The 27,131-nt window shown below is 41.8% G+C and overlaps 1 protein-coding gene and 1 pseudogene across 2 annotated transcripts in view; one reads left to right on the plus strand and one right to left on the minus strand.

The window, feature by feature from the left end:
• INTS9 (integrator complex subunit 9) overlaps positions 1-27,131 on the plus strand; it is a 110,076-nt gene that overhangs the window by 46,831 nt on the left and 36,114 nt on the right. For both annotated transcript variants that reach the window (XM_007466149.1, XM_007466148.1), the window contains 4 exons: positions 992-1,131; positions 3,055-3,141; positions 18,688-18,808; positions 19,913-20,047. In XM_007466149.1, coding sequence (XP_007466211.1) covers positions 992-1,131; positions 3,055-3,141; positions 18,688-18,808; positions 19,913-20,047 — 483 coding nt within the window. The remainder of the gene's footprint in view (positions 1-991; positions 1,132-3,054; positions 3,142-18,687; positions 18,809-19,912; positions 20,048-27,131) is intronic.
• LOC103077950 (forkhead box protein N3 pseudogene) lies at positions 16,203-17,666 on the minus strand (annotated as a pseudogene).

A 27,131-nucleotide genomic window follows, 5' to 3' on the forward strand; every position in this document is an offset into this window, starting at 1 on the left:
TCACTTTTCTCCACAGAGGGTGCTGCTCATAACGATGCAATCCTCCAACAACAGTGCGCCAAGGCCTGTTATGTCCTGGCTACCACAGCGGGGAGGGGACAGAGATGAGTCACATAGGATTCTTGAGCTCAGAGACATTCAGTTTTGGGGGGACAAAATGATAACTTTGAGCTGCCTGCCTTTATACAGAAGAATAACTGCCACAAGAGGGATATTCATAAAGTGCCTTGACAGTTCAGAGGAAGAAGTGGTTTCTTTCGTCTGGGCAAATAAGGAAGGCTTAGTGGAAGAAGAGAATTGAGCCTTAAAAGGCAGGTAGGACTTACACTTACGGGAAAAAAGTTCCCTTCTACTAAAAGAGTTTTCATAAAAATTTACCAAACATGGGTAGCATTTTTTTCTCACCTGCCAACCTGTCTTTTCCCTTTTCACATGACCTTAATAATGGAGTGAAGGGTAGAGCGGGGGTTGTGATTAGGGTAGAACACAAGAGTATAACCTCCTCTTATGACTCTGCCACTACGTTTGCGGGGGGCTCTATACCCAACACTAGTGGTCAGAAGTTACTCCAAAAAGAGTTGCCTCCCGCATTTGACTTTTGAAGAGCTGGTTTCTGTGTGCCTCTCCCACACGGCTGATACTGTGCTGTCTGCTTCGTGTTACCTGGTTCCATCTGCCAGGCAGCAGCTGCTGAAGTGTCCTGTTGTCGTTCATCCTCGTATGTCTGACTCGTAGAACTCTGTTTTAGTAGAATCAGAGCACCTCTGGTGGACGGGCTGCACTCTCATCAGTAGCCATCCTGTCCTGCCACATAATGGCAACATTAGGAAATATCCTAAAATGAGAGAATAGAAGTGTTGCAGGAAAGGCATTATTATTCTGTAGTACCAAAGCCACTCCTCTGCATTCTGGCAACATAATTTTTCAGTCCCATCACGTTGATCTGTGTGCCCCACACAGATATCTGTCATTCCCTCCCCTTTCTTTTCAGACCGAGCTAATAGATCTGTCTACGGTAGATGTGATCCTCATCTCTAACTATCACTGCATGATGGCTCTGCCCTACATCACTGAGCACACGGGGTTCACAGGCACGGTCTATGCCACAGAGCCCTCCGTTCAGATCGGCAGGTGAGAGCATTTCTTCTTGTGCCATTAGAGAGTGGCTGGCGAGCTCCTCCCTTCAGTGGTGACTGTTAATAGAGTGTTGTGCGAGGAGGGATTGTTATTTCCCTCTGAGCAGCTGACCCAGAGAACAGGCACGAATAGACAACTCTCCAGATAAAACAAATGTTCTTTGGAGTTGCCTAGAGACTGATGCTGCGAGTAATGGTTGTTAGTCTTTTTAAGAAAAACGGGAACATGGAGTTTGCAGAGACAGCTCCTCTGTGCAGATGATACTAATTAGGGGAAGTATCATTCAGTAGGATGCCACCAGGATGCAGTGCAGAGAGCTTCGGGAGAGAAAGGAACACAGCACATTTAAGAAAAGAGGAAGAAATTTTACTACTTTGCTTTCAAAATTTCCCCCCTTTTATGGTTTAGTGCAGACTAGAAATGGGGACGGCTTGTAGAAAACAGGGTAATTAGATGGTTACGTTGTCTGTACTGTTGACATAGTGAAACTTGGGACTGTATGGAATAAAAACCTCAGAGCCTTTCTTTGACTCTGAGAATGCTGTGCTGTCTCTTCCCCTGCCCCTCCCAAGCCTCCATGGGACAGATGGTTGCTTCAAGTAACCATAGAATCATTTAGTGAGAAAAAAATTACCCCAGAAGAAAAGAATTGTGTTGAAGCAAACAAAGAAGTGTGGTGTAAGGTAATACTATCAAGACCCGAAATACAGGATCTAAGTGCTTTGGGTTCTAGAATCTGACTGAAGTCCAATACGATGGAATTACCAGAAATGAAACAAAATGTGTCCTTGTTTTTGTGTCAAACCATATTAACCTGCAGTGTGTACAAGAAAACATAAAGGATCTGAGGAAGAGACATTGTAGGAAAGTAAAGCACTCAAGGTGATGTAACAGTTTTGGTGAGAGGACAAGCTGAAAACATTAGATTCTAGTCTGAGAAAGTTAAAGCCTGAGGATGGACATACCAGTCTGTTCTCCAGAAAACTACAGCCAGAACAATAATGAGCCTGGATCCCGGATCTTAGAATGCTGGAACTGGTACTGCTCCTTCAAGATGAAAGACAATTAAAAAAGAAAAAGCAGATGAAAGACGATGATAGTGTTAGGAATAAGTAAATAAGTGGAAATGAAGTTGTTCGGCATTCAAATGCTAATAAATTTATGGCTTGCCATGTCTGTGTGTTTATTGGGAGAGGATTTAAGTCAATGTGGAACATCTATACTGGATTATGTAGGGGATTCAAGGTGTTGAAAGTCTATTTCTAGGTTTTTGTTCGTCCCCTAGCCATCCAGGGCCCCATCAGTGCTCTGTTCCCATGTATTCCTCAGAGCATGGGATCATTGATCCAGTTGAGTGAGGCATCTCTTAGATTCCCTCAGTTGTGATTCTGTGGTGATCCAACTTGTGATCTGCAGAGCCTGTCCTCTGGCAGGTCCTTGAGTAGAGTTTTAGGATTAGGCCTTAGAGTATTCTTCCATGTTTTACATGTCCATTTAATATTGTCATTAAAAAAAATCCTACCCCCACCTCTGCTGCCACCAAAATCAGGTACTTCATGCTCATTTAACTATTTCTCCTTTTGTATTTTTAATTACCTAAATAAATAAAGGCAGAGGTCTTAAGAGTGTGAGTTAAACCATAGCCTTATATATTTCAGTGTTTAGAGACAAGAAGCACACCAGGCTTATGAATTAAATCATTTACATTCAGAATTTTTAACATGAAAATTCAACGCAAAGGCTAGGTTTTTGTTCAACTTTATGTAAAATGGTGCCCACGTTTATGTGCAGCAGAGAGAGGAAAGACGACTGGGCAGGGCGGTTAGGCAAGCCCGCTTCTCTTGGCTACAGTGTTAAGAGTGCCATGTTTTTCTGATTCCTTTTTGAGTGTTCCTCACTTTCTTTGTTTAAACTCAGGCTTCTCATGGAAGAGTTGGTGAACTTCATTGAACGCGTGCCCAAGGCTCAGTCTGCCTCCTTGTGGAAGAACAAGGATATTCAGCGGTAAGCAGCAGGCCGTCTACCCCCCATGGTACTAGAGCTGGGGGCTTTGCAGAACAGTCTCAAATGTTACCGTATTTTCTGCTCAAACGTTTATACTGTTAGAATTAAGATTCCCCTTTCCCTGTGTTATGGAAGGGTTGTGTTTGATTCAGCCGTCGTATTTGAGAGGCAACCATACCATACGCAAGGTAGTATGCTAGGTCCGGGAGTTTTTAAAAATAAGTAAAACAGTTGGCTGTCTCTATGAGGTGCTGAGGGGTTAATGGGAAATCGGACAATTAAAACAGCTAAATTACAGTCTTGGGTGGCATGTATTATAAGAGATGCTTGGTCACAATGCTGTAGGCACTCAGAAAATGAAGAACTTTCTCTGCTTAGGAAACTGAGGAGGACATTCCTTAGGAGATGACAATTAAGGTGGGTCTCAGAGGAAGGAAAGGACTTTTCCTGATAGAAAGGGTCGTAAAGTGGGGTCCAGGCACAGCACCGTAGGATATAGTATATTAGGGAACAGTGAGACATTCAGGGTGGGTTAGAATTAGCTGAGTAAAGAGGTGAAAGGCAAAACCAGACAGGGACATTGGAGCAAGATAATGAAGCATCTGCTGTGTCAAGATGGAACTTTTTATTATTGAGAGCGGGAAGCCCATCAGGGGAGGTTGACAAGGTGGTGAATGACGTGATCGCATATTTTTTTAGGGGAAGTAACCCTGGAAGCATAAGAGAGGATGGATGGGGGTGCAGAGATGGGGGCGGGAAGCCCAGCGGCAGAGCTGATTCAGAAACCCAGGCGAGAGAACAAAGGCCTGGGCTAAGGCTGTAGATGATGAGGTGAAGTAAGTAGAAATGCAGTAGAGGAGGCAGGAGGCAGCTTGATTCTACTTCCACTCTCATATCTGATCGGCAGCAGAGGACACGAGTCAGCCCTAACATACTGCAGTTGGTCCAGCCCTGCCAACTGCTGCCCTCACCTCCCGGCACCGCAGCCCCAGCCATCCAGGCCTGGCGTCCAGAGTCTGGAGTAAAAGCCCATCTGTGACTTCTTAGGTAACGTGTGTTCCTCACACTCCTACCCAAGTCCACTCTTCTCCAGCTACCTCGCCACTGGGTTCTCTCTCCCTCTAGGTCCGTGATTTGTTTGCCATCTACTCAACTAAACTTTAGAATGTCTTGGGTTTTGTGACATTCTTTCTACAAGGATATGAATATGTAGCTAGGAGAATATGCTGTGGTTTTTACACTGTAACTGTCTCAGAGTTTGAGCACGTGAGTCTCCTGCTTTATGCATTCCTTTTTGTACGTTATTTATTTTATTTAACTTATGTAGCACTTGTTATGTGCCAGACACTCTTCTCAGTGCTTTATTTAATTCACTTAGTTCTTTAACATTATCATTTTACAGAGGAGAAAACAGGCACAGAGAGGTTAAGTAAGTTATTCAAGGTCAGCCAACTAGTGGGCAGTAGGATTTGGATTCAAACCCAGGCAGCCGGGCTAGTCTGGTTCCAGAGTCCATGCCCTTAATGCTTGTGCTGGGCTACTTCTCAGCCACATACAGGCTTCTCACGGGCATGTGAGCCCCCTCTCATGTGCGGGGAGAAGTAACATAACTGTGTACATTTTCTCCTGTGTTTTATGGATCTTCTTGTTTCTCTGTTTCCTTGACTGGGGATATGGTGTCTGTCTGGCTTCTCATTAGGAAACGCCTTCTGGACACGCACTTGTCTGAGTCTTCTCTGTACACATGGATGGCTTCCTTGATCTATCTGCCCACCCACTCGGTACAGGTCCCCTCCCGTCCTCGTTGTACGTGCTTATTCTCAGCTCCCTTCCTCCTGCTCACTGCGTGCCTCCTTCCCCTTTTCTCCCTCTCCCACATGCCCACTGGCCCACATTCAACTCACTTCTCTCCATCTCCCTCCTTAGAAACCTGAGGACTTTGTTTTCTTTCTCTATGGAACACGTACACCTTGGCTTCCCTCACTTCCTCCTTTTAAATTTATACCCTTAAATATTCTGCCACAAATAATTTTGGCACACCAGAAATGATGTTCAAAGGTCACTGTTTCCTGAATCCCAAACCCTGGGCTAAGTCTTAAGGAAGTCCAAGTCCTTATTTTGCCTTTTTTTTCTGTGACCTTGGGCAGAGTCCTTGGCAGTTTTCTTTGCTTCCCATTCTTTGTAAAATACAAGATAACTGGCTCACCAAAAAAAGGGCCATCATATATTAGGGAAAAAGGTGAGTTGAACTTGAAGGAGCAGAGGACTAGGGAGGGGACCAGAAAGTTATTTCCTAAGGTGCTTAGGAAATCGCCCTTTTTAACAAAGGTGCTAGTTGAAAATAAAACCTTGAATTTGGGGCTTCCCGGGTGGCACGGTGGTTGAGAGTCCGCCTGCCGACGCAGGGGACGTGGGTTCGTGCCCCGGTCCGGGAAGATCCCACATGCTGCGGAGCAGCTGGGCCCATGTCGTGGCCGCTGAGCCTGCGCGTCTGGAGCCTGTGCTCTGCAACGGGAGAGACCACAACAGTGAGAGGCCCGCGCACCGCAAAAAAAAAAAAAAAAAAAAAAAAAACCTTGAATTTGCTGTCTCGCCACCAGGTGGGCAAAAATCAGAAGCTGTTGAGGAGCTAACTTGGTAGAGGAGCAAGAAGTTGGGCCAGTCGGAGACTGTATTTCATTACTTCATGCATCCTGACCACAGTTCTGATCCTGGTCAAGCATTTTGTTTTGGCTCTTGAGTGTGAGATGAGCCATAGTTACTGACAGACAAAGAGAAGAGTCTAATTATTGGAAAGATTGTGCTGAGGTGTTAGACAAACCAAGAAAGCTGTGTCCTGTTTTTCTCTTGGAGAAACTCAGCATAAATATTAGAAGTGGTAGAAAAATTTGAGGAGCTATTTTTTAATTGACATCAGATAAGAGAATTCTTTTGAAATATTCACCTAGAATTTAATCTTGGGCCAGAATACTAAAAGTGCTGCATTTGAACATTTATGCTGAAGGATTTACACCACTTTAAAAGTTCCCTCCGTCATGAGCTAGTTGATATCAAGTGTCCCAAGATACTGTGACATACTGTATTGAGAAGCACTGGGGTTTTTTGTTTTTGTTTGTTTGTTTGTTTTTGCTGTCTAGTACAGTGACTAAGTGATGTGGGCTTTGTCTTCTATTTTTTTTTTTTTTAATTCCTGCATTCTCCTTGTCCAGTTCCTATAAAATAGGGGTCACAAACTCAGATGCCTCCAGGGATGAGGAAGGGGTTTATAGGTAAGTACAGGAGTGAGGTGGGCTGCCAGGAATTGTGGACCAGTGACCACACCTCTCTAAAGGGGCAGCTGACACACAGCTTCAGCAGACTTTTGTCCGTATGGGAAAGTGAGTGCATCACTGCCAAATCATCCCTTTTCTTTTTTAAAGAAGCTCAAGATCTGGATGTTTTAAATGTGATTTTTTTTTCATCTTTAAAAAATGTTGGCTCTCACATTAAAGTAAAATTCTGTATGATCCAAGCAAAACACCTCCATGAGTTGGATTCGAGCCCCCAGGTTTTGACTTATACTTAAACCTTTACAGGCAGTCTCTTGGTTAAATGTCAAGAATTAATGCATCTTAGTAGCTTAAGAATAAGACCAACTAAAAAAAAACGAATTAAAATCTTTCAGATTCATTGGTTTCTGACAAATTCCTTTAAATCACAGGAAGTTAGTTTGAATTAGCATTTGATTTAGTATTAGTATGTTTACCAAAAAAAAAAAAAATTACTCTTGCTTTTTGGCAGCTGCCTGACTCCCTGCCTCAGTCGACACTGCTCCCTGAGATTTATTTAGAAGTTAGCCATCCTTCTTTCTCATTTTGACATTGTAGCTTATACTTCTTGAAAAAGAGATTTTTGAAGGGTAGGAAAAGGAGAATCCCTTACAGTGTAATTTTCGAGCCTCTGACATTCCCATACACACTTCAAAATTTAGGTTTTTAATGGGAAAATTTAAAGCACAATATTCCACTGAAGAAACTTACCCAGTCTCTAGTATTTTTAATATAAGGGCAGCATTTTTTGTATAAGACTAGAAATTTACAATTATAATTAAGAATAAATCATTACAGGGTATTGTCATAATCCTCTGACAAGCATTAAGGAGTTATGCATTAATATATTCCTGGCTGAAGTGTTATGGCAGTTTTCAGTACTCAGAGCTTAAAATGTGGGTTTATATCTTTTAGAAGACATAAAATTTTTTTAAAAAGCATATTGTACTTGAAGTTCCTCTGCTCTGACACTCCTTGGGTATTTATAGAGGAATTTATCAGGTCTAACTATGTAGTAGGAAGAAAATTAAAGCTATGGGCTTGGAGGTCAAATAGACTGGTGTTTGAGTTCCTTCCAGATCTGCTTCTTAGCTGCAGAAGTTTATTTCTTCTAGACTCTGTTTCCTCGTTTATAAAATAGGAATAATATTAGCAACTTCACAAGGTTGTTGTGAGGACTAAATGAGTAATACAAGTAAAGTCCTTAAAACAGTGCCAGGCACACAGTAGGTGCTCAGTAAACAGCAACAGCCTTTCTCCCTTTAATGATACGCTTGGTTCACATAACCCTCTTTCAGTAACCAGCACACGTCTGCCTTCCACAGCCTTATTTATCTTTCAGTGCTACCTTTCCTGATGAGAGCAAAGTAGTATAGTAGAAGGAAGATTGTTTTCCTAATCCCACTGTTGCCTCTAGTTAGCAGTGTCATTCAGATTCTGGGACTCAGTCTTCTTTTCTGTAAAATAGGAGAATTGAATTAAACTATCTCTTCGCTTATGTTATAGTTTTTAAAGATGCCCTTAAGCAGGTGCTCAGAGAGTGGCAGTACTTTGATGGAGTCGTCACAACTTTGTAGTTCTTCACCTTTGCAGTTCCAGAAACTTAATCATTTCATTTCACTCAGAGTTGATTAGCCTCTGAAGACTGGTTTGGGCTAACTAAACTCCCAGGATACTGACTGAGAAACAAAAATCCCATTTAATTACTTTATCCTGAGATATCTGCCTAGCTCCAGAACTAGGGTGGTTCATCTGTCTAGGACTCTCTGTTCTGGGCAGCAAGTCCACTTACAGAGATCAAATTATACGTAAGAGGTTTTTGATGAGCATAAAATTAAAGCAGAGATGGTTTAGCCCCTCTCAAGAATTGTTTCTATCATGCTTCGGTAGCCTAAGCAATTGCCTTTGTACTTTTGAGAGAGAAATTGATCTAAAACAAAGAAACGGGGATTATAATCTGGTTTCAGTTTAGTATTGAGAAGTGCTTGATCTTCAGGCTTTACTTTTGGTAAATTCCATAAAGATCACTCTGCTAACCCATCTCCACCCCACCCCACTCACATGTATAGTAAGCACACTTCACTGTAATGAGAGGAAAGAAACTTTTCTGCTTCTTGTATTCTTTGTATTCTGCTCTTATATTTATTTTGTTCAATCATTCATTCATCAAACACTTAGAAAAAGCCCAACCAGTGTTTTATTTACAAGCTTTTAAGTGGTCCCTGTGGACCTAAAAGTCCTGCTTTTTTAAGAAAACACATGATGTTGTGCTGGTAGGATGGAAGAAGAGACAGCAGAGCTCTGGCATGGTGTCAAGCCCTGGGAAAAAAGTTTATTAAGCACTCAAGTGTGATAAGAACAGAACAAAAAAATGAAATCTTTTAGAAAGTACTTATTAAGCATTTAGACTCTGAGAACTTGACTTTGATAAATTGGAAAGCCAGAAAAAACAGAACTAGTTCCCATTGGGTTTCCTTATCCGACTTATCCTTCATCAGCCAATAATCCTAATGGCTTTGAATGGCTCTGTAAATGCCTCTTTAATTATGGCCTCAAGCATAAGGAGAGTTTTAGGGAAAGCTGAGTTAGACAAGATGTTAGGAGATAGAAGGAAGTAATGAGGAAGTGACTAAATATCTCAAAAGAGTAAAAAAGGTGTTAGTGAAAGAAATTTGGGGGTATAAATAGGAAATTTAGAGGACTTCAGTCTCACTTGTTCATTAACTACCAAGTGCCTGGCATTATAAGTTTTCAGGGAAATGCCCCCCAAAGTTTAAGGCATAGTCCCTGTACCCAAGGAGCTTGTTGAGCAGAGATTACATACTAAGTGGCAAGACTTAAGCTGGGTTTGGCAGGTTAAGCAGGGTTTGAATGAGGGAAGAGATCGCTCCAAGATAAGAGAACATTGTGGGCAAAAACATAGCAACATGGCATGATTGAGAGGGGACTGGCTTGGTTAAAATCAGCCAGTGTACACCAGGAAGGAGAGAAAAACATTGACAGCTAACCTTGTACAAAAGAATATTGAAAGTTTGTTCTTTTGGAAAAGCCAACAATACATTTGACTAATTCCTAATTTAAATCTTTTGTCTAGCTGACAGAAAACTTATCAAAATTGTTTGTGAAAACATAGTCCCAAACCTATGTGATAAAGGAAACCTCTAACATTTCCAAAGAGAGAAATGGCAAATAATTAGTTTTAGATCTGAAAGTAGTGTAGTCAGTATATAAGGTACCTGAATAAGATACCCGAAGAATTTAAGCATAGAGTGAAGGGGAGGAATTCATAGGCACTGAATATCATAGATATATAATGTTAATAATATATATTATATATACACATATGTGTGCGTGTGTGTGTGTAATTTCTCATTTGCTGTGGTCTTCAACAGTTTTTGAAGGAAACATTTTACCCTCAGTTTAGATATATGAAGGGAAAAAAGAGGGTAGGTAAATTATTGAATATTGCAACTAAAGCAACTAAATTAGGTATGAAGACCAACCTTCTACAAATGTTCTGTACAATTAGAGTTTGTAAAAATGTCATTGATGAGACCTGAGAAAAGCCCAGGCTGAGTTGAGGTATTAAAACACTGCCTCTGTACTAGAACATGGCCCAGAACACTTCCTAACTTATTAGTAATTCTGGGTCTCCCACCAGGCTGCCCTTATCTCAGGCTCCACCGGGAGGATCCCATTCTTGCCTCCTCATGCGGTGGTTGGCAGGATTTAGTTCCTCAGGGGTGGTGGATAGCCGAAGCCTCCCTCGGGTCCCTGTCACATGGGCGTCTCCTCAGAGCATCTCACCACATGGCAGCTGGTTTCATCAGAGTGAACAAGAGGGCAAGAGAGAGACTGTGGACAAGCAGGAAGTCTTGGTCTTCTGTAACCTAATCTTGGAGTGACATCTTGTCACTTTTGTCACAGTCTCTTCACTAGAAGCAAGCCACTTGGTGCAGCCCACACTCAGTGGGAGGAACCCATGCAAGGGGGTGAATATGGGAGGCGGGGTGCCTGGGGAACCCTGTCAGAAGCTGCCTGCCACCAAACCCTAAGCTGAGCAGGTCAGACTTGACACCAGAGTCATCGGGACCTGCTTGGCCTTCCTCTTCCGGCTCACCAGTCTGTTCCTCCCTGGCGCTTTTAGCACCTCAGCGCACACTTACTGGTGCCCTTCAGATAAAACAGACATATGGATCAGCGGAACAGAATAGAGAGCCCAGAAATGATCCCACACACCTACGGCCAGTTAAAGAACGTGGGTCTAATCTAGCTGGTGTGCGACTTATTAGCTCAGCCTCGAGCCAGAGGTGTCTCAGTTGCAGGGCCTTGGCAGAGCTATGGGCAATTAAAACAAATCCAACTGAGATGAAAGATGTGGTTGAGCTGCGTTGTTATTCACCACCTCTCCACTCTAGCCACTCGCATGATAGCCTTCCAGCTCTGGTGTAAACGCTTCTGCTCCTATCCAGCCCAGAGTAAGAAGTCTTTATTTTTTGTGAGGGGCAGTCCTAGGAAGCCCAAGCCATGGGGCTCCCTGATCTGGAGGAATTTAAAGGAGGAGCTAAAGCAGGGGAGTAATATGGGTTCTTCCTTCAGCCCCTCTAGAGCAGTGCCTGGGCCACTCAAGTTCAGTCATTGCTGCTCATCAGAGTAAATTACCTTGGGTGATTTCAGCACAGTCACCTGTACTGAAGTCCACTACAGTATTGTTGGAAAATGAATGTTCTGGGGCCACGATGGCTGTGTATATTGGAGATGGTTGGAGACAGTCCTTACTCAGCATCTGTTCTGTGCCAGACGCTTACGTGCATTGTATCATTTATCCCTCACAGAACAGCTCTAAAAAGGAAGTGATACTCTCCCTGTTTTACAAACGAGAAGACCGGCTCAGAGGTGAAGAGGCAGTGCTGAGATTTAAATCTAGACAAGTCTGTAAATCCTCCACTTTCCCCATGATGTGCCTCTGAGAGAAACCTCTCCTTCCTCAGAGTGGGTGGCAGAGAGTCGCAGGGGTGCGGAAGGAGACAGAAGCAGTAGCAGCGGCCCCTGCCAGTAACCTCCTCCAAAGACAGCTTCTGTGCCACTTCCCTGGCTCTGAGACTCGGGCCATCTTCCCAAAGAGCACAAACGATGTGTACCTGACCTAGACAAGTATCTCAAGACCTGAGAAAAGGTGACAGGTGGTCTAGATTTTAAAGCAGGAGTGTTGTCCACACAAAATATGACGAAGAGGACTGTGGTGAAATGTTAACAGGCTTGAGGGAGCCTGGCACCGCGAGAGCTGTTTATAACTGAGTATATAGAATGTAGGCCAAGGCAGGACCTCGATAAAGAAGGCCTTATAAAGTCATGCTAAGAGTCTTGGATTTTATCCTGAATGGAATGGTGCACTGTTAAAGTGAAGGAGGGGAGTGTGTGTATGTGTGTATATGTGTAGATTTGCATTTTCAATATATCCTTTAGGCCCTTCTGGGAATGAAGGCAAGTGTGCAGGCAAGGATGACTCATGGCTTTCCACATCTCTTTTGTTGCTTTGTACTGTTGTAAAATTTTTCCTAGACTTAAGTTCCTTGTGAGCACAGGCCTTTATGTTGTACCTGTTAAATTCCTTACAGGACTTAAATTCTATGGCCATAGTCGGGGCTAAGTAAATATTTATTGACTAAATATTGTAAAACCTAAAGCAATTCACTACACATAGGACAGATAAGTGACATAAGAAAATCCTCAGATAAGTGAAATAAGAGAATCTTCACCTGTTTATGCAGAAGGTAAAGAGAAGAGTTGTTGATACTTTGTTGCTGGAGAAACAAAGGTGAAGAGAATTGGAACATCATGATCTGTGTGCTCTTTTGGCTAAATCTCTATTCCATGTTTATATGACCAAGAACATGCACTTCACTGGCCATACAACATTGTAACGATTTTTTTCTTCTTCTTGCACAACTCTTTGTTTTCCCTTGAGTTAGTAATTATCTTGTTTGCTTATTTGCTTAGTTTTCTGTGTACATATTACTAATTTATCTCTAACCCCTCCCGCATTTGTCTAAGTTTCTCCTCAGTACGTTCAAACGCGATGGCTGGTCTAACAATTTTACCTTCTTGAAAAGTCGTCTCCCAGAGCCTTCACTCTTGCCCTGCCTGGTGTCAGCTGCTCTTGGGCCTATTGCATGGCATTCAGTTTAGGATTTTCTCCACTGTGATCCTGAAGATTTCTTTGCCTCGTTCTTCTCTTAGAAGCTCTGTTTTCTGGCCCTTTCTTTTTTTTGTTTATGCCTTCATTTTGCAGGGCACATCCTCCAACAGCTCCCTGAGAAAGAGCGCATGGGAGGTAAATTGTCTGAGACCCTGCACGTCTAAAACGTCTTCATTCTACTCTCACGCTCTGATAGAAATGTGAGTTAGATGTAGTTTTCTCATAGAATTTTGAAAGCATTGCTCTATTTTCTTCTGTCTTCCAGAAATGCTGTTGAAAAGTCCAATGCTATTGAGTCTACATCTTTGATATGTATCCTGTTTATCTCTCTGTGGACTTTTAGAATCTTCTCTTGTTCTTAAAGTTTATGATGATGTCTCAGACCTAAAGACAGTTTACATTCATGTGTTGAGCTTAGTGGGCCCTTTCAATCTAGAGCAGTGGTGGCAACTACGGCCAAGTCTCTGTTTTATGGCCACATCTGGCCTACCACTGTTTCTATAAATAAAGTTTTATTGGCACACAGCCAAAGATTTATTTGTCTGTTTTCTTTATAATGTAAATATTTTCCCAGAATATATCTGGTGTTAATTCTTCTGGGTTAGTATTTTCAGATATGCAATGTGTTCTTTCAGTGTATAGTTTCTTTTTATTTCGCAGTTACGGTTTTTATTATTCTGTTCCCTTGCTTGGAGTTCTGTAAGGAGCTCCTGTTATCTGTATGTTGTATCTTCTATATTCTAGACTTAATAGAATACACTATAGCATAATCTGGTTTGGCAATTTCATTGTGAAACCCCTGGTGTGAGTATCTTTTTGTTGAGTTTTTTTCTTTGGTGCTGATCATATTTTTCAGAGAAGCTTCTTCCAGTCTCCTACCCTGCAGGGTATAAGCCTAACTGATGGTGTTCTGATCTGAGGAGAAGAAAATTGTTACTCTCAGTATGTAAACTTTTGCTTAAGGTGGCTGCCTCTAATTGTCAATGGTTTCTCCTAGTACGGACTCTCATTTTTATTCTCTCCAGAGAACAATCTGGTGACATGCCCGGGAGGGGAAGGGTCAATTGCTGAGCTATATGGAATAGGTGAAGAGAATTGGAAGGTTCTATTTCTTAATCAGTTTTTTCTAGGAATTTTCTTTTTTTTTTTAAATAAATTTATTTATTTATTTTTGGCTGTGTTAGGTCTTCGTTTCTGTGCAAGGGCTTTCTCCAGTTGCGGCGAGCAGGGGCCACGCTTCATCGCGGTGCGTGGGCCTCTCACTGTCACGGCCTCTCCCGTTGCGGAACACAGGCTCCAGACGCGCAGGCTCAGTAGTTGTGGCTCACGGGCTTAGTTGCTCCGCGGCATGTGAGATCCTCCCAGACCAGGGCTGGAACCCATATCCCCTGCACTGGCAGGCAAATTCCTAAGCACTGCGCCACCAGGAAAGCCCAGAAATTTTCTTGTGTTTAGGCTCACCTTCAATCTCACTTCAAGACATACCTATTGTTTCCAATTGCTGAGCTTTTTGTGGGTTTGCAGTATTAAGTCACTTGAATTGAAGTTTCCTCAGTCTGCTAAGTCAGTTATCATTTGTCTTTTTCCTTTCCACTTTCTAAAATGCTGTTGCTATTCTCTCTTCTCTCACCTCTTTGTCTGAAGTGGTGTGTGTGTGTGTGTGAGAGAGAGAGAGAGAGAAGCCCTTTACTGTTGTTCAGTGATAGTTTAGGAGACAGCACAGAGCTAACGTACAGGTTCAGTTCTCCAGAAGGCCCTTCACCTGTACTGTACAGAGAATCTCAGAGAAGTCACTCTTCAGGCCCATTCTTGATTGTGTTCGAGCAAATGATAACATGTTTTTCTAATGACACATTTTTGTTTGTTTGTTTTAATGGATGCTCCTGATGCTGGTCTGGAAGGTTGCAAAATGTTTTTTTTTTCTCTTTTCTATATTTACATGAAAATAATTCATCTTCATGCTAAATACATTGTTTACCTTACAGGAACTTTATTTTTGAATTTAAAAAGTTTGTGTTTTTGTGCTTTTTTTAATTTTTTTCTTTTTTCAAAGCAATTCCATGCATTGTGGATCAGAAATTTCTGCTGGAGGGCTTCCCTGATGGCGCAGTGGTTGAGAGTCCGCCTGCCGATGCAGGGGACACGGGTTTGTGCCCCGGTCCGGGAAGATCCCACATGCCGCAGAGCGGCTGGGCCCGTGAGCCATGGCCGCTGAGCCTGCACGTCCTGAGCCTGTGCTCCGCAACGGGAGAGGCCACAACAGTGAGAGGCCCGCGTACCACCAAAAAAAAAGAAAGAAATTTCTGCTGGCTACACTGGCTGAATGTGGAAAGCATTGATTTTCACAAAGATGAATCCTGACTAACATTAATTGCAAACTCCATTTTGAGGGCAGTATAGGAATTTTTTTTCCTTTCTTTTTTGCCGTGTTTTACTTTAGTTTGTCCATCAATGTGCCTTTCATCTTTTAAAAATACACCACAATGCTAATAACATGTTCTGTAGCTTTTTGTTTTGTTTTGTTTTCACTTGGATCAAATGGTTTTGACAGACAGAAAAAGATTTGTACCACCCTTTCCTTCGTTAACAGCTATTGTAATTTCTTGGAACTTGATTTTCACTTGGGCAGTTAAGAAGACAACGCTTGTCTTTTGCATCAGTTTTTTTCTCTCTTTCTCGTGTGTGTGTGTCTGTGTGTGTGTGTGTGTGTGTCTGTGTTTGTACACGCGCGTGTGCAGGACCAACCTTCAGGCTTATGGCTTGTGGAACCTTCTCTTAATTTAATGTAAACCAGAATTCAGTGATTAGCAACATCACTAAAAACTGACCCAGTCTCTTCTCATGAGTCACTGACACCTGTTGAATATGAATGGTCCAGTGTCCACCCCGGAAGATGCTACTAGGCTTCACGGTTAAGAAGCACAGAGGACTGGTGACTGCCCTCCCACCCCCGCATCACACGCTTGGGACAGTGCCAGGGGTTTTCCTGGCACAATTTGATGCCCAGTGCCACGAGCTTGGGTCTGCTCTTGGGGGGACCAGGGGTCCTTCCTTCTCCTCAGTTGCTTTATGGGCATTCACTCAGCGAACCCGACTGGGTGCACATCTTGACCTTTTAAACCTAAAGGTTGGGCCTGATCAATGGTTACTTTGCACACGTGCCTTCTAAGTGCCTGATGTGTATCCCCGTGGCATTATCGTTGCCATCCCTGTGGATTCAGCCACAGATTTCTGACAAGCTGGAGGAAACAATGGTAATTTTGGCTTTTTCGGTTTTGTCTTCAGATAATGCAAAGCTTTTGTAAAACAGCTGAGTGTCAATATGAGTTCTATGGCTTCAGTCTCCTTTAAACATAATATTCTTAAGGGTCCAAAACAAAGGAGGGGGGAAAATTAAAAAAAAAAAAAAAAAGAAACAATACCAAACCAAAAAAAAAAAGAAAAATGAAATAAATAATAATAATAAATTGCTGGTATTGCCACAAATCATTCGAAATCTCCTGACATGCTGAAACCAAATGGCTGTAAGTTCAAAACAAATCAGTGACTTGTTTTTAATTTTTCGTGGTTTCCTTTTGTTCTTTCTGCCCCTTTGCCGTCAGATTGGTGATGTTATTCAAACAGGACCGAATCCCCGCCAAGTGCAGGATCGACCCCGCCGCCTCTTTCATCTCGTCATCGCTCTCGGGGGGCTTTTCCGAGCATCTCTTTTTGAGAGGCAGCATGTCGCTGGGGATCTTCCTTGCCTTGGCGAAGTGCTGGTGCTTCTTGTGCTGGGACGCATAGATGCTGTCCCCCAGAGCATCCTTGGCCTCCTTCGGGCTGCATTTCCTGTCATCCTCCTCCGTCTCGTTCTGGCTCTCGTGGCTCTGGAAGCTGCCCTCGCTGCCATTCTCGCTCACCTTGGTGGCAGACTCATAGTGGTCGTTGGCCAAGGAGGAGGAGATGGAGTCGCTGGCAGGCGAGGTGCTCCTGGCACTGAAGGACTTGGCACTGCTGTAGTTGTCATCCTCCTTGGGTCTCCACTGCCCACTAGGGAGCCACAGGACGGCTCGCTCTCAGTCCGCATCCGGCAGTTGGTGAGGCCATTCTTCCTGGCTGCTGTCATTCAAGTGGGAGTGATTGGCAACGGCGGACTCCAGGAAACAGGCCTCGGCTCCGAACCCGCCTTCCGTTTTGTATCACTCTTGGAGGAACTGCTTGTATCTCGGAGAGTATTCAAAAGCATCGTGGCACAGGCAGCATCAATGTCAGGATCTTGTAGAAAGGTTCCATTTCTCTTAAAGAAGGTGCTGTCTTGCCAGAGGGGTGGACCTGATGTGCTTTGTTATGCCTGAGTAGAGGCGGGAGGTATATTGAACACATTCGAGTGTGGGTGATAAGGTGTCTTTTTCAAAGCCTGAATTAGACTTTCTTTGTCTGTACTCTGGATTAGACTTTGTCTGTACTCTGTACAATGACCCTTTCCCGATACTCTGACTCCTCTCTTTGTCCACTTTCTTAAAACACTTATTCAAGGACAAATTATGTCTCACTGAGTTTTTCCACCCAGTAGGTGCGTTTGCAAAATACGGAAAATGTTCCAAGATCCAGTTGTAGATATCCTTCCCCGGCAGGCGCTTGGTTGGAGAGTCCTCAATAGCCATAAATATGAGGCAACTGAAGGAGTAGGCGGGCTTGCAGTTGGGGTTCTGCCGGGCACCATAGGGCATGTCGGAGTGGGCAGGGGATGGGGGTGTGTCATCGTCCAGGTCCTGGACGGGGCTGACGCTCTGCAGGACCGAGTTCCCAAAGCTCTTCAGCAGGTTCTTGCTCTCGTGCAGCCAGTTCAGTTTGGTCAGCTCTTCATCTTCCATGGCCCCCTCTTCTAATCGGATGGCAGGCAGAGAAAAGTCGAGGTCATCGTCTTCCTGAAGGGCCTTGGAGAAACTGCTGCCCCGGTAACACTGACTCAGCCCACTGGAGACACTAATTCCTGAGCTTTCTGGTTTCTCACTGGGAGGCATGACTGGACCCATTTACGTGAAGGCTCCTGGCCGGAGCGGGGCGCGGAGGCTCAGGGGCGCTACTGCCCTTCAGCGGGAGCCAACAGACTTTTGCAGGCGCCCAGCGGGCATCGCTTGGTGGACCAGTTAAGGACGCGAGGGGCGGCTCAGGCGGCAGGGGCGTGGGGGGTCGCAGCGCAGCATGGGACCTGCGGTGCGCCGCGTGTCCTCCCACCGGCCCCGCGCTCTCCCCGCCCCGCCTACCTGCAAAATATGTTTTATTTTCTGCTTTCTGCCAAGCCTCAGTTGTGTTTAACCCAGTTCTTTTCTGTAGCTTTGCAGGCCCACGAGTAATGTTTATTTCATTTATCTTTTGTGAACAGGGAAGACAATGTGAGGTGTCATACAGAAATGCTCTATATTAAGATGTATATGATAAGCCCCAGAACAACACTAAGGAAATAACTAAAAAAAAAAAAAAGTAACAAATCATGAAAGGAATTAAGAGGCTATATCAGAAAATATTCACGTACTGTTTTTAAAAAGTAGTAGGGGAGGAATAGAGGAACAAAAAAGATGTGTAATATATAGAAAACTAAAATTAAATTGGCAGACATAAGCCAGCTACATCAGTAATAACATTAAATGTGAATGGCTTAAGCAATTCAATCAAATGACAGAGATTATCACATGGGTTTAAAAAAAAAAAAAAGACAAAAAGAAGACCCAGCTATATGCTGGATAAACAAAATAGAGGATAGAAAAACAATAGAGAAAAATCAATGAAACCAAAAGTTGATTCTTTGAAAAGATCAACAGAACTGACAAACCTTTAGCTAGATTGACCAAGAAAAAAAGGAGAGAATACTGCAATTACTAGAGTCAGAAATGAAAGAGGGGAGAGTATTACCAACCTTACAGAAATAAAAACAATTATAACAGATTCCTGTGAACATTCAGATATGCCAGTAAGTTGGACAACTTAGATTAAATGGACAAATTACTTGAACAGAATCCTCTATAGATAAGAACTGACTTTATGATACATTTGCAGGCTGCTGCCTTCTCCTCTCAAGGATGCAGTAGAGGTCTCAACCTGGAGAAGATGCTATACAATGCAAGAGGTGAACTCTGCCCTTAGTAAAATCCAGCTGGTGGGATATTCTCAGAAAATTGTGAGTGTTAATATGATTTTAAGTGACTGATGAATGTTTTCGATTCATACTGTTGTTCTTTGGAAGGATCCTATACTGCCTTTTTTTTAAAGTATCTTTTTTTTTTTAATTTATTTTGGCTGTGTTGGGTCTTCATTGCTGCATGGGCTTTCTCTAGTTGCAGTGAGCGGGGGCTACTCTTCGTGCGGTGGCTTCTCTTGTTGCAGAGCACAGGCTCTAGGAGTGTGGGCTTCAGTAGTTGTGGCTCGGGGGCTCTAGAGTGCAGGTTCAGTAGTTGTGGCGCACGGGCTTAGTTGTCCCATGGCATGTGGGATTTTCCCAGACCAGGGCTCGAATCTGTGTCCCCTGCATTGGCAGGCGGATTCTTAACCACTGCGCCACCAGGGAAGTCCCTAGTTTCCTTTTTTAAGCCACTCAGTCACTACAAATCTTGTACTAGTACATAGTGAAAAGATAGAACATCTGTTGTTTTCCTCCATCTTTCCCAGGTTCTTATTGGCCCTCTTTCCTAACCCTTACATTCCCCATCGCTAGCTAGCATGTAATGAGTCAGGAGAAAGGCATCTCATCCTGTTTACTTTAGAACAGTGACACCACTTTACAAATTTTGGACTAGTGAAATAGGAAACAGAATAAAAGAGATCAAGAAATAATTTGGCAAGTATAACTTTTGACCTCTGACCTGATCATGATAAGGGTTCCCATTCCTGTTAACTTGTGCCCAGAGCCACTAAGTACAGAACAACCAAGATATTAATTCCTAACCTGGAAAGGGAAGGAAAAAAAGAAGAAGAAGAAAACCGAAGTATTTGTCTCTTTGGTCTGTTTCATAATATAGCATCTCTGCCTTTTAATGAGTGAGGCCTAGGTGCCTGGTGCCATGTGGATAGACTGAATCTCTCAGAGATGTGACAAGTAAAGACTGTCGGATGTGTCTCCCAAATGGTCTCCATCATCTTTCTGTTTTACTTTAAACTTTCTGGTTCACTTGAAAATAGCTTCTAAGTGGAGAAGAATGTTTCTGTTATTTTTCCCTGTGAACTTATCTGGCATGACTGTACTGCTGAATGCTCATCACACATTCTTATTGTGGTTCTTTTCTAGGAACTTTTTGGTGCAGTCCAGGTGACTCCTTTAAGCTCTGGCTATGCCCTTGGAAGCTCCAACTGGATTATCCAATCCCATTATGAGAAAGTGTCTTACGTCTCTGGATCCTCCTTGCTTACCACACACCCCCAGGTAATTCTAAATTCTCTTTTAACAGCTCAGCTTTTTGGTTATTTACCCTAAATTCAGAATGTGTCCAAAGTACTATCAGCTGTTTTTAAATCTTCCTAATTTCAGTTTCTACAAACACTATTTTTTTTGCGGTGCGCGGGCCTCTCACTGTTGTGGCCTCTCCCGTCGTGGAGCACAGGCTCCGGACGCGCAGGCTCAGAGGCCATGGCTCATGGGCCCAGCCGCTCCGCGGCATGTGGGATCTCCCTGGACCAGGGCACGAACCCATGTTCCCTGCATCGGCAGACGGACTCTCAACCACTGCGCCACCAGGGAAGCCCAAACACTCTTTTTTTTATTGTGGTAAGAACACTTAACATAAGATATACCCTCATAATAAATGTGTAACTGTACAATACATGATTGTTGACTGTAAGTGCGACGTTGTATAGCAGATCTGTAGAGCTTACTCATCTTGCTTACCTGAAACTTTACGTGCTCCTCTTTATCAGAGTTAGAGTATTCGTGTCCATAGTTCCTCTGTAAGATCCTGCTGCCTTTAGGTCACCTCTAGGATTTAGAGATTTCCCAACACTTCGAATAACCAGAGCCTGATGAGTATAACAGAGATGATCACTTGTTTACTCAACAAATATTAATTACTTAATATTTACTAAGGGCCTACTATGTGTCAAGCACTCATCTAGGTATTAGAGATTCAGTGGTGACCCACAGACAAAGTCCCTTCTCATGAATCTGCCTTCATTGATGTATATAGAGAGAATGGTGTGCTGAAAATAAATGAGCAACGTAATTCCAGATTCTGACACAAGTACTGAAAACAACAAAGCAGAGTTATATATAGAGTGATGGAGACTAGTTTAAATTGGATGGTCAGAGGAAGCTTCTAGGGACAGTCTCATTGGAACTGACACCTGGAGAAATGAGGCATGTAAAGCTGTGGACAAAGCATTACAGGGACATGGCAGATGAAGGGCTCCTAACACCAGAACAAGCTGGGCATGTCTGCAGAGCAGAGGAGACCATTGTGATTGCAGCATACTAAGTATGATCAGGACATGTCCAAGAGGTTAGCAGACACCAGGCCATGTAGGACTTTGTCGGCCATGATGAGAAATTTGGATTTTATTTGAATATATAGACTGAAGCTATTGGAAAGTTTTAGGTAGTCATTCATTATCAGTCACATTGGCAAGCACCTAAGTGCATAAATATTGTTATAAATGTTAGTTATTCCATTTTAGGTATTTGTAAAGAATTTATTGTTCATTTCATAGATCTTGGTTCTTTCCATGTTTGTAAAGGAGGGCAAGGGAGATTAGATATTGTTAGTTAGATATTGTTAGTTAGCCGGTGGATGGGTGGATGGTTGGATAGATAGATAACTTGGGGGAGCCCATGTCCCATTTTAATATAGGAAAAAGAATGACTGCTTTAAGTCTAGAACAGTAGGATTCTTCTGAGCTGCCACTCTGCATTGTTTTTGTATCTTTTTTATAATCAAGTTTCATTTCAAGGTCTAGAGGGAACAAGTGGCTATTTTTTCCTATAGCTCGCAGAATTCTGGGCCTTTCCCACTTATTGAAATCAAAAGCCCATCAATGTCATCCTAATCTGCTTCATTGAAACAAATTTTTTATTGGCAGCTTCTATCATTCCTGATATATTCTCCCATAAAAGACAGAAAGATTACTTGGCTGCCAACTCTTCCAATTTGTCCTGCCTTTGCAATACTATTGATGTAATTTCCAGTAAATTATACTTACAAGGTCTGTAAATTTAAAGGGAAAATAAGGTCTTGAAAGTAATGAGCAGCATACCTAAGTAATTAATTTTAATTTCTAGCTGGCAACCACTGTTGTATGTAAAAAAGAAAGTAAATTAGATTTTCTTTTACCCAGATAATTGGATTCTATATTGAATTATCAGGGATAAGGAAAGGTTTGGTTTGAAAAAACTTGATATTTTACTTCAGAGGTCAGCGCACCACCTGTTCTGGTAAATAATGTTTTTTTGGAATACCGTCACACCCATTTGCTTCATGGGTTGTTTGTGGCTGATTACACCCTATCATGACAGTTATACTTTTCAACTTTATAGAAAAGGGCCAATCACCGATCAGCTTTAGTAATGGAACCCCATGACCTAGGAAGAATGTGGCAGGCAGCTATACTGATCTAATAAGCATATGGAAATGAGGCTTTGGATTAAGCCTGTAACAGTAAGAATGGAAATGTAAGTTAAAGAAACATTGGCAGATCTTTAATTCAACAAACATTTCTTGAATAACCGCTGTCTTCAGGGAAGGAAAAATACAAGTCAAAGATCTTATGCCTGGACGACACTGAGAATGATGATAATGACACTAATCCAGTTGACAAGGAGGAGTTGGTGGGGGTGGGGAGGCGGCTGCGGCCATTAGTTTCAGAAGGGGGTGGTGTGTGTGATGAATAGGAATTAGAGAGAACATTGGACAGATGGAAATGCAGAGCTGGAAGCTGGATATGAAGGCAAGCCTGGAGACAAATTGGAGAGCCATCAGATTTTTTTAAATATATAACATGCTGAGGATTAAAGACTGAGCTCTGGGAAACAGTGGAAGGAAGAAAAATGGTCTTGAATAAGAATGTTTGGAGAATTGAGGCCCAAAAAAGTACAGCATCCCAAATGGAAAAGGAAGAGAACTAGACTTTACTGAGCACACCGTCTCAGTATTAATTTCTTAAATCGATCTAATATTCAGCAACCATGGTGAATTCTCATAGTAATTCTGATATTTATCTGTTGATGATAGTATCTGCAAAGAAGTAAGAGTTTTGTCACTAAGCTTCCAATCCTTGTATCTTTTCTTTTTCCCATCTTGTAACTAAGCTCTCTAGTTCCATGTTAAACAGAAGTGATGATAGCAGCATCATTGTTTTATATCTGATTTTAAAGGGAATGCTTTCCTAGTCTCTTCGTTAAATATGATGCTTACATGTCTTTGTCAGGTTAAGGAGTTTCTCCTCTGTTCCTAATTTTCTGATTTTTTAAAACCAGATAGAGGTGTTACTTTTATCAAATACTTTTTCTGAGTCTGTGAGTTAATCGTGTGATTTCTTTCATTGAGACCATTAATGTAGTGAATTGTAATGTTAACTTTTCTCGCATGTAACCATCCTTGCATTCCTGGGATAAATCTTACTTGATCATATAATTTATTCTTTTCAAAATACCTTCCTGGAATCATTTGGTCAGTATTTTATTGAAGTTTATAATCTGTATCCATAAGTGAAAAATGGACCCATACATTATTTTCTTGCACTATCTTCATTTGTTTTTGGAATCAAGGTACATTAGTCTCATCAGATGATTTGGGCACCTTTCCCTCTTTATCTGATGGCCAGAAATTTACAAGATAGGGATTATCTTCTCTTGAAAGTCAGAGTCCCCATAAAATTGTCTAAGTGTGGGATTACCATTTTAATTTTTTTCATAGCTATTGAATTATATTTTCTGGGTCAAAGGTATGCCAATTTTGCAGAAATTTGTCCATTTTTCCTAGGTTTTCAAAAATCATACACATGGAATTATATGTGTACAATTTATATTTTAAACTTTTGTGTAATTCTACTTTCATTCTAAATTTTTTTCATTATGTCTTTTTTTTTTCCCCTTATTCAGACTTGCCAGGGGTTTGCCTACATTACTGATTTTCTTCAAAGAAAAATTTTTGCTTTCAGTGGTTTTTGTTGTAATTCTATTCTCTGTTCTGCCCTTTATTATTTCCTTCCTTGGGTGTACCTTGCTGCATTTCTTTTAATACTTAGCTCATTTGTTTCAGTCTTTCTTTGCTCTTCCATAAGTATATTTAAAGCTGTCAGTTTCTCTCAGTATCATTAAACTGTTAAATGTTGATATGAAGTGCTTTGTCATTCATATCTAAGTATATCATAATTTCCTTCTTAATTAATGTTCCTGATTTAAATAACCAAAGGTTATTTTATAGTATACTTTTGTTTGTTTCTAGTCTATCCCAGTATGGTTAGACTTAGCATTAGACAAGACTTTGGTCATGTTATACTTACATTTCAGGATTCTTTTCTAATTTTCTTTTACATTATAATAAGAGTATACTGATTCTTTGAAATTTGTTTAGGCTTACTTTGAAACGCAATTCTTTTTGGTAAATGGTCAACATATGTTGGAAAAGACTGTGTATTCAGTGCTGAGTGAAAATTTCTTCTGTATGTATTTATTCATTTGAGTCTGTTGTGTTTTTAAGTCTCCTATCTTTCCTTAGCTACCAGTTTCTGAAAAGGATGTGTTATTTGTTGACTTACCTATTTCTCCTTATAGTTTTACTGATTATTGCTTTTTATATTTTTAAGCTGTATACTCAGGAGTATATATGTTCATGTGATCATTGTGTCTTATTGATCAATTATTCCTTCTATCAGGATGTTTTCTTTTTTTTCCTCTATCAAAACTGCATTAAAAACCAGGAGACTTTTTCCCCTTCCATACTTGCCTGCTAGTGTTTTTCATCCCCTTTTTTTTTTTTTTCCACTCTTTCTGTGTCCTTTTCTACTGAATCCCTTGTAGGCAACATAGTAAGGGTTTTTTTTTTTTTCCTTTTTCAATCTAGAGTCTCTTTGATTAGTGAAACCGTTTATGTTTCTTATAATCAATATTGTATTGGGGGCTTACTTTTGCCATCCTCATGTATTTTTGTTTACTTCATTCTTTTCCCCATGTTTTCTTGACTTCTTTTAGAAGTCTAAATTTCCTTCTACAAGTTTGAAGACATATATATCTTTTAACTTTTTATTTTATATTGGAGTAAAGTTGATTTAACAGTGTTGTATCAGTTTCAGGTGGACAGCAAAGTGATTCAGTTATATGTATACATGTATCTATTCTTCAAATTCTTTTCCCATTTAGGTTGTTACATAATATTGAGTAGAGTTCCTTGTGCTATACAGTAGATTCTTATTAGTTATCCATATATATTTTATTTTTATTCTTCCGGGTTATTCCTTCATTTGTCCTTCCTGTGAGTATCTTATCACTGTCTGTATCTCTCCCTCCAGAGCCACACCTTCCTCTTGTCCCTCCCATCTTTTTCCTCTTCCTTCCACCTTCCCCCCCTGCCCACCATTGTCAGTAGTGTCTAGAAATTTAGTCCCATGTTATTTAAAATATACGTAGGGTGGTGAATATATCATGTATTTAGACAACAGTGAACTTTGTTCATTTTTTCTTTCTTCCCAACCTTATTTCCCATAAATCTCATAAGCCTTCGAGATTTACTCTTCTTTTTTCAAGAATACTTGAGGAATGTTCACCAAGAGGTAAACCTTATGAGGCCATGAACTACTAAGAACATCTTAGTAGATGGGTGGTGGCTATCAGGAAGAATGAGGCTAGAGATGTTTTGAGAGCAGGAAACTTCTCTCCATGTGGGAACTTCTGCCTTAGAACAGTGGTTCTTAACATTTTGTGGGTCATGGACCCAAAAGCCTGGTGGTAAGAATTTGATGAGAACTTTTTTTTTTTTTTAATCTGCACACCTACACAAGATTTTACATTTATTTTCTGGAGACTGTGAGTTTATAGAGTCCTCAGAAGCCCATTGTTATTCATCAGGTTAAGAATCCCTGACTTAGAACTTTGGAAAGAATCTTTTTTGTAAGAAATAAATTTTTTTTTAATTAATTGAGAATTTCTATCCAGTCAATTCCCTGAAGCTTCTGATGTTCACAGTGGGAATTCCTTCTTGCCCTTGGGGTTGGAGGAGGCTGGTAGCTGGCCTGAGAGAACGTTTCCTTCTACCCCACACTGCCCATATTTACTCTGTCTCCCCTTCCTATCCTCCCTTTGGAGTTCAGGGAGATGCTCCTCCTGGTTTGTTTTCCTGAGGTCTTAAAGACTTTGGCAGTAATAAATGTAGATTCTTCCCTTAAATCTAAAGAAAATATCTTAAATTTGGAGTCCTTGAATCAGGTTTTTAGAGCTTAGGCAGTTGCTTGGGTTGTTTTGCTCTGTTTTGTTTTTTATATTTTTCTTCTTCCCTCTGAATTCCCCAAATGTTTTGTTATTGTTTATACAATTCTTTAATCTAGATGCTCTGCAGTAAAAGGGTTTTTTGGCTTTTTGGTTTTTCTACCGTATTTTATTTTATTGTAATAAATCAGTGACTTGCTCCAAATCTTCATGTGGATGTACGTGTTAGCATTTCTCAGCTAGTCCTTAGTCTTCTCATGGAAATATCTGTAGGTTGCTACTTCTTGCTCCAGACCTGGCTTCATGGGGATCTTACGGTCAATCAGGTTCAGTCCTTGGGAATTTTCTAGGAGTGTCAGACTTACCCTGGTACAGAACTGGGGGGTTAAAATCACATGGTTACCCTCATGCACAGAGCAGAGCTGGGGATGGAGGTCAACACAAAGACATTGTCCCGCATCCACAAAACTCATGTTAATATAGGTGGTTGAGGCTTCTTCCTTTGCTCCCCTGGTAACCTGGTCCCCATGGAACACCTAGGCTTCAATTCTGCACTCCCTTCTGTAGCATCAGAGCCCACTGCATGAGAGCCAGGCCTGGGCTGAGTGTTGACCCGTCAAGAGGGGGCAACCTGAAAACTACCACTTCTCTGGGCCTCAGTTACTCTACGGAGACCAGATGACTGACATTCTTCAGCATCACATCTCTGTACAGCTGTCCCTGGGATATGTCCACGAAGGGCCCACTCTTCCTGGGTAAAGGACACAGCCATGTCCCCGAAATGTTATTTAGGAAAAATGTCTGGGGCAAACCTCAGCATACAGTTCCTTCCTCAGCTGCCAGGGCTGTGGGCAGGAAGCTTGTTCCTGTCCATGGATGCAGCCCCAAGTTGTCCCAAAGCCTCGGCCTCCTCAGGTTGGTCCTGAGGAAGCAAAGCTCTGTCCTCACTGGCAACGTAGCACCAACAAGTAAAAGTTAAACTTGATATATTTGGGGGCAGGAGCAGTGAGGAAGCTGAGCTACACACGGTTTGTGATTGGTTTGGAGAATTGGGCTCAGTAAGCAGATCCCATGAAGCGAGGAGGGAGAGACTGAACAA

This window comes from Lipotes vexillifer, unplaced genomic scaffold (genome assembly GCF_000442215.2).
Source record: "Lipotes vexillifer unplaced genomic scaffold, Lipotes_vexillifer_v1.1 scaffold308, whole genome shotgun sequence".
In the NCBI taxonomy this organism is placed as follows: Eukaryota; Metazoa; Chordata; class Mammalia; order Artiodactyla; family Lipotidae; genus Lipotes; species Lipotes vexillifer.